This window comes from Oryza glaberrima, chromosome 11, assembly GCF_000147395.1.
Source record: "Oryza glaberrima chromosome 11, OglaRS2, whole genome shotgun sequence".
NCBI classification, from domain to species: Eukaryota; Viridiplantae; Streptophyta; class Magnoliopsida; order Poales; family Poaceae; genus Oryza; species Oryza glaberrima.
The window spans coordinates 26214233-26222227 of record NC_068336.1 but is presented as its reverse complement, the minus strand read 5'-3'; the positions used below and the strand labels follow the sequence as shown (position 1 = coordinate 26222227).

The 7995-nt window shown below is 44.0% G+C and overlaps 1 protein-coding gene across 1 annotated transcript; it reads right to left on the bottom strand.

The window, feature by feature from the left end:
- Positions 1 to 4655: 4655 nt before the first annotated feature.
- Positions 4656 to 7029, bottom strand: LOC127754008 (scarecrow-like protein 34). The gene has a single exon (XM_052279464.1). The coding sequence runs from the start codon at positions 6776 to 6778 to the stop codon at positions 4700 to 4702; it is 2079 nt and encodes a 692-aa protein (XP_052135424.1). The 5' UTR covers positions 6779 to 7029; the 3' UTR covers positions 4656 to 4699.
- Between the last annotated feature and the right edge of the window lie 966 nt (positions 7030 to 7995).

Below are 7995 nucleotides of genomic sequence, written 5' to 3'. Positions count from 1 at the left end.
AGACTGACAGGTGGGACCCGCACACAGTGCCATTTCACATTTATTTGATTTTCAAACTTTAGAAGCCCATATCTTTTAAAATATAGATCCAATCCCAGTGAAACTTGGACCAATATTCTTCTAAAATCATTCTCTATCTTTTAAGCCCCTTTTTGCTATTTTTTGCATTTTATTTTATTTTCTCTATTTTTCATATTTTTGGATTTTATTTGAATTCCTTTTGAATTTGAATTTTATATGTCTAACCCTAGGTCTTGAGGATTCCTCTGACACTTTAGATAATATCAATCAATCTCAGGACATCGAGCAAGGCAAGTTACCATATACCTGTTGATCATTTAAGCCTATATTTTACAAATTATTTATTTATAGCATTCTATTCAATATTCTATTTTCTATGCATAAATTAATCATAGAAACCCAGATAATTTAGTATTGCTTATTTTGCTTACAATCTGGTTAAAATACCCTATACTTAGATTGGGACAATACGTAAGATTTGGATGATTTCCGGGTGGCTAGTATTGTCTCAATCGATATAAGTTTTACCAGGTACTTATGTCGAACGAACAAGTACGACCGCAGTTTCTAGAATGGGGACAGACCTAGTTATTAGGTTAATTGGCAATATGGCACCTCTGTATAGTGGTTCTTATTTTTAAGTCCTCGCACAGGAGGCAACTATAGCCGCGAAGGGCAACTTTAACTATTACCATGTACAGGTAAATGGTTTATGATACTCGAGTATAAATTATATGGTATATTTCTAAACCCTGATCGAGATGACGTGGTGTCATACGATCAGTTCCCCTTAAATACCTCGGGAACGCCAGAACTCCTCTTGCTGCTGTTAACATTACGTTCAGAGCATATGAGGATATAAGTTCGTGGAACAGGTGCCATAATTGTCAATGACTTAATACTGGGCCATGACTAAAGCCGATAATTATCAGCAAGTCGTGGACTGCGGGTAAAGCGTACATCTACTGCAGTAAAATATCTTTGAAACTATTCGAATAGCCATACTCATGGAGTTGAGTACTGGGACTCATATGGTACCCTGGTTAGAAATCTAAAGGTTATATGTTTTATAAATTCTGCTTTTCCAGATTGTCTAATACTGCTTTTTGCAAAGAACCCTATAATATGTCAATGCATAACATATTTCCGTGATAACTTGCTGAGTATTGTGAATACTCATCCTTGCTCTTATAACCTCCTTTTTCAGATCTAGGTCAAGAGGAGGACCCTTATGACTATTACTACGAAGACCCCGATAACTTAGAAAATCCTTAAAGGTTATACCTCACTAGTCAGAATGTATAGAAACTTCCGCTGTGTACTAATTAGATGGGTGAATACCTATTATTGTAAAACCCTTAGTATTGTAAGACTTTAACGTATGCAATGAAAAACCAGTTATATTGTATGTATCGATTTTTACTGATCCAGGGATTGATACATTAATCTCAGTCGGATCCAAGTTGTTAGTTTTGGGACCCGACAGGATAGCTAGCTGGCTATATGGATGTTCGGAGAGTCTATTTTAGAAAGGTTGTTGGAGATTCTCTAACTGCTATCTTGTTACTGAATTACTCCTACCTAACATGTCAGAAAGATGAATGAAATGCACATCCCTTTCTACAGAATATAAGGGGGTGTTTAGATTCAGGGGTGTAAAGTTTTGGCGTGTCACATCGTATATTATATAGGATGTCGCATGGGGTGTTCGGGCACTAATAAAAAAATTAATTACAGAATCCGTCAGTAAACTGCGAGACGAATTTATTAAGCCCAATTAATCCGTCATTAGCAAATATTTACTGTAGCACAACATTGTCAAATCATAGAGTAATTAGGCTTAAAAGATTCGTCTCGCAAATTAGTCGCAATCTGTGCAATTAGTTATTTTTTTAGCCTATATATATTTAATACTTCATGCAGGTGTTCAAACATTCGATGTGACAGGGTGTAAAATTTTTGGGTGGGATCTAAACACCCCCTAACTCTACTAGCTTAAAATTGATATTGTACCTAACTTCTCCAACAAATTGCTAATCTTTTCACAAACTTCTATCTGAAACACAGCTATACAAGCTTGTTTAGTGTTGCAGCGTGAAATTACTAGACCAAATACCTGTTTAGTAAAATTAGCCCCAGTATATATAAGAAAAAAAACAGTTCTATTCTTCTGAAATGCAAAAGACAGATAAAACTGCACCTACTACATCAGTCTGTAATTATCAAACTATCTCAGCACATGGAATGCATGATAAACCAAACTAGCAGTATTTCAAACCTGCAAGTAATCAAAGAAAACACAACCCAGGAATATGTAAAGTACTAGAATTTGTAAGGAAACACGTATAGAAATTTGCAGGGAACCTTTGGCCCAATGTTCCTCAAAGGTTATGTTAAAATACTTAATTAACCGTGCCCAGGTAATGCATAACACCCCGGTGTGAGTTAGCTGTGTTAATGGCTAATGAATGTCGGGGCGTTACAATTTTTTAAAACCATGATGTAGAATGTAATGATATAGATGAGTATGTGTGTACTTAAGTTGTAAATTGACTTTCTAGTCAAAGTAGAGCACCAACTCGCAAGCCAACCACTACACTATTAGAATTATATATTATGGAATTGCTAAATTTCATTCCACATAAAACCTATACTTCCAAATAATGCAGATTATAGTGTGTTGGATGTGCTTCACGATTCGTGCTCTAGCTATTCTCCTTTAGCTCCGACGACATCATCTTCTCTGGCACCAATAGCACCCCAAACTTTGATATGGACCTATGGATTAGGATCTCGGGATGGGATTAGGTTGGGAGAGGGTGGGGGAGTGGGAAGAGAGGGAAGTTTACCGATTTTAGATGGATGGCTATGAAAGGAAACCACCCGACTGTGGGATAGCCCAACAGTGGGCGGTGAGGCTGCTGCAGTTCCGCCAAAGCCACAGGGTCGAAAGCGGGTGGTGGCCCGGTGTTGGCGGCAGGGGCAAAGCAGAATGACTGGTTAGGAGGTGGTGGCTGGTGGTGGTAGATCTAGCATAAAGGGAGCCAGCATGGGGCCAGCCTGCCACCGATGGCTTGAGGAAAGGGTAGGAGAGGGAGGGGGAGGTCGAGGAGGCCGCCTGGGGGAGAAGGCCTTGCCAACGGTGTTGACGCCTTCCAATAGTCGGCAAGGCTAGGCAGCGGTACGCTGTGGCGATAGTGGCGGAGGTGGCGCGGATCAGGCACTGGTGAGTAATAGGGGTATGAGGAGTCAGGAGAAGAGAAGGAGGAAAGAAGAAGGAGGTGTAGGGTTGTGTGTTGGCCAGGACGATTCAAAATTTGTGATACTTCTAGAGGACTTTCTATTAAATAATGTGTAGGCAGTCTTGATATATTATGTCTGGTTTACTCACGTTTGTTCAACCAACTACGAACAAGACGTGAGAATTGAGATCATGGGTCGAGAAAAAGTATGGACAATTCTTCTTCTATAATTTATATATCCTGTTATTTTTCTAATTTAGGGAGGTAGCATAATAAAATGTTTAATATTACTTATTTAGGACTTCCTAACCCCTTTTATAAAAATAATCCTGATTATTATTATTATTTTCCATTTACATGGCCGGTTAGTTGCTACGGAGTAGCAAAGTTCAGGTGTCACTGGTACAGAAAACCACATTGGTGCCGGTTGGGAAACCACATAGGTACCGGTTTCCCAACCGACACCCCCAAAGTGGCACCAATGAGGAGAAATGATAGGTGCCGGTGTGTAGAACCGGCACCTATAAGGTCCAACGAATCAAAAAAAAACCATATTGTAACTAGTTTAGTGGACTTTTTCTCAGGTACCATCAAGATTTAATATGCTCTCCTAGTTCAAAAAAAAAACCATCAAGATTTAATAACATCCTGTCAAAAGAAAAGATCTATCTATTATATTGCAAACTAAGCAGCCATTTTTATTTTGGAATCATCAATGTCAATTTCACATAAATAGGAGTATATCACAGAGCAGGTCCCAGTGATCAACTCTCAACAATATTTACAGAAAATTAACATGTCTTCAATCTGGTAACCTCTTTTTGATGTACTTGTCTGACTCAAATACAAGGATATCCAGCAAGAACTGCCTGTCAAAATCTTACTTGTCTGTTTGCTGACAATCAACTTGATATTATATCATGTAGGAAATATATATACTTGTATTTTTTGACAGGATTTTGACAGGCAGTTCTTGCTGGATATCCTTGTATTTGAGTCAGACAAGTACATCAAAAAGAGGTTACCAGATTGAAGACATGTTAATTTTCTGTAAATATTGTTGAGAGTTGATCACTGGGACCTGCTCTGTGATATACTCCTATTTATGTGAAATTGACATTGATGATTCCAAGGATTATAAAAATCCTGACTATATATACTTGACTCAAATACTTGATATTATAATCCTGCTTGATATATGTACTTGTCTGACTCAATTTATTTATGCTGGAAATATATATATATATATATATATATATATATATATATATATATATATATATATATATATATATATATATATATATATATATATATATATATATCAAAATCTTATGTAGCTAGCTCTACATTGCAAATGAAGATATAATATCATGTAGGAGTATATATCTAGTTCTCAATTTGTAAGTAATTGAAGCAGATAATTAAATGTTGAACTAAAAGAGGGATTTGTGATCACGATCAGCTACCCATGTGGACATGGCGTACAGTATCCGCCCCTTCCATCCCTGCAGCAGCCAATTGTGATCGACGTCGATGACGAAGTCTTTGTGATAGAGTTTTTTGACCTTGTCTCTCACAAGCTCAACCACCTGAGGCTGCAATGGCAGCTGCGTGAGGCCGGCCCGGTGGTTGCGCACCAGCCACTGCTTGTACGTCTCCGGGCGATCCACCCTGTCTGCGCCTTCGCAGGCGATGACGTTGAGGGCCCAGCGCCCCAATATGTCCCGCTCGATGAGCAGCCGCTCGTCGTTGTCGCGCGGGATGGTGGCGTCCAGCATGTCGAACTGCGACGAGTAGAAGAAGAGCGTCTCCCTGAAGCGCGTCAGGAAGAAGGGCGCGCCGTACGCGCCATTGACGACGCACTGGACGAACACGTGAGGCCTCATGTCGCGGATGTTGTTGAGCACCATGTCTCTGGGGCTCGGGCTGTCCACGACCACGCTCTCGTCCTGCAGGGCGTTCAAGAAGTGGAGGCAGTTCACCACGAGCACCTCTTCTTCTTCTTCTTCTTCTTCTTCTCGGTCGAGGTGGAGGTCCTCGCGGCGGACCGTCTCCCACTTTGCAGCAATGGCTTGGAACCTGAATGGCACGCCGAATTGGCGCGCGCAGTTGCTCAGCCGCCGGCCTGTCTCCTCGATCTGGTCGGCTGGCCGGAACCCCGGCTGCGGGAAGTCGATGCCCGTAATCCTCACCTCCGGCGGCCCGCCTTCCCTCTCCGACAGACACTTGAACAGACCTGGCCACTGGAATCCGTAGCTGAGGCCGTAGTCCACGATGTGCAGCTTGCGCTTCCCCGCCACGGCGTCCAGGATGGTCTTGTTGGAGAAGATGAAGCTCACCTTCTTGATGCAGCAGGCCGCCGCGAACAGCTTGTACGCCTTGAGGAAGTCCACCGTCGACGTGCACTTCGCAACGAGCGACTTGTACACCTGGCTCCCCGTGCCGGCGAGCCGCGCCTCCAGCCCCTCGGCGAAGCAGCACGCCAGCCTCTGCGTCGCGTCCCCTCTCGCCGACGAGTTCTGCTTGATCTGCTTCAGCAGCTCGGTGGCGCTCCGCCGGTCGCTCGTCGCCACCGCCTGCGCGCAGTGGATGAGCAGGGTGTGTAGGTCGACCACCGCCGCCTTTGCGCGCGCCGCCCTCCGGCCGGCCCCGCCGCCGTTCCGGGCCTTCTTCTCGGCCTCGCTGTCCATGGCGACGCGCAGCTCCTCCATCCCTTTCATGATCACCTCGTACCCGTTGAACATTATTTCGTCGAACATCTCGCTGGCGGCCGCGGTGTCCTCTTGCGGTGGCACCATCAGCTTGCTGCTCCTGCCGGTCTCCGCCTCCAGGTCGTCCTCCTCGCCGTGCCTGTTCTTCCGGCCCCTGCCGCTGCCGCCGCTTCGTCCGAACATTAACGTGGGCTCATCCACCGCCGGCTCCGTCTTGAGCAGCGAGGCGCCGTCGAAGCCGGCGAAGAGGGTGTTGTTGGTGGGCACCAACTTGTTGGCCTCCTCCCTGCCCTTGAGGAACGCCATGTTGAGCATCTCCATGTTGTCGGCGGCGGAGAACAGAAGTTTCAGGTCTTTGTCGTCTTCCGGCGCGCTCCTGGTGTCGCCGACGTCGGCGTCGTGGTTGTCGGAGACGGGGCGGGGCGGGGATTGGAGCAGCTGAGAGAGCTCGACGGGGTCGTAGGGCCAGGAGGCATTGGCGGCGGCGGCGGAGTTGGTTGTGTTGTTGGTGGTGGCGGAGGCGGAGTCGTCGGAGGAGTTGGTGGTGGTGTCGTCGGATGGGGCGTCGAGGATTTGGGCGTAGGGCTGCTGGGCGTGGAGGAGAGCAGGGTGGTCGGGAAACTGGTAGAAAAACTTGTCGTCGATGTCGTCCTCCATGAGCATGCGAGAGATGAAGGGGAGGATGAGATCGTCATCGTTAGGGTCGTCGCCGTGCGGCGTCGGGGGCAGGTCGAGGAAGAGCGACGGAGAGAAGGGCTCGAGGTCGACGAGTTCCTCCAGCTGCGGCGCGGCGGCGGCCATGGCCGGGCTGTGGATTCTTGCGATCCGATAATAGTGGATGTTAGTGTGGAGGGAGACAATGGAGACATGGAGGAGTTAATGGAGACAGGTTCAAGGAAGGCGGCGGCGGGGAGGAAGACGCGACGCAACTCAACTCGACCTCGTCTTGTTTATTGGTCGTCGCCCCCACCCAAAGTCGTTTGCGCGCCAATGCCTTTGATTACGATGGAATATACAAATAAATAAATATATACTGATTATTTCCCAAACAAAGTGATTTTTTAATTTAAAAATACAGAGTGATCGATCATATATTAAATGAAGAATAACTAGCTGGGTGGTCCGCGCAATTGCGCGGCTAACACCCATACAAAATTATCTATGTTTTACATATGATTTTACTTAAAATTTGTTAAATAACTATCTCGTTATGTTAGAACATTGAAAAACCGACTTTATCACCCCGGTGCTTTTAATAGTCATGCTAATCACTACGCCTTATTTCTTTATCATCGCTTTATTTACTTGCTCGATCTACCAATGCTTTCATTCATCCTCCCTGGAACCTCTACAAATTTGACCTTGTGGTTTTAGAGTTCATTGTATTGTTGGGTTTCATTTTTATAATTTTTTAGAAGTCTCACCAAACGCCGGTACTATACTTCTCTATGGCTCGCCTGCTGCCTCCCATTTTTATTATCGTTGAGATTTGAAAATCGAACATGATAATAATTGAGGGGGTTTTCTTTTTACTTTCTAGAAATCCCTCCAATCATCGAGATCGTGCTGCTTAACGACCTGCTCGTCGTCCCTCCTTTTAATTATCATTCAGATTCTATTTAAGGTTTTGTTTATAGTTTTTAGATGTCCCATCTACCTACACCACTCTAATTTTTTATGGGTCTATTGTTTCTCTCATCTTTATTATAATTTGTTATTGTTGTGTTCTGTATGGACTATTTTTTTCAAAAATAAATATTTCTCATTGTGATATTTCTTTCATTTATAAATTGTAATCCTACTTGGACTCTTATAATTATTTTTTATTTACTTTACCACCCTTGGCATGCCCTCCTGTGGCAACTGCCTCCTATCTCATTTATTTGCACACGCTCACCTGCCCATTGCTTCTCTTCTTTGTCATCTCACTACACCGGTAAGATCTATATCATTGATAGGATTTTTTTATAATTTTTTTAAAATTCCTGCAAGCCGTCGTTGAATGCCGCCTTATTTGC

Coding starts and splice junctions, on each gene's coding strand:
- LOC127754008 (XM_052279464.1), bottom strand. CDS start 6,778: ATGGCCGCCGCCGCGCCGCAGCTGGAGGAACTCGTCGACCTCGAGCCC.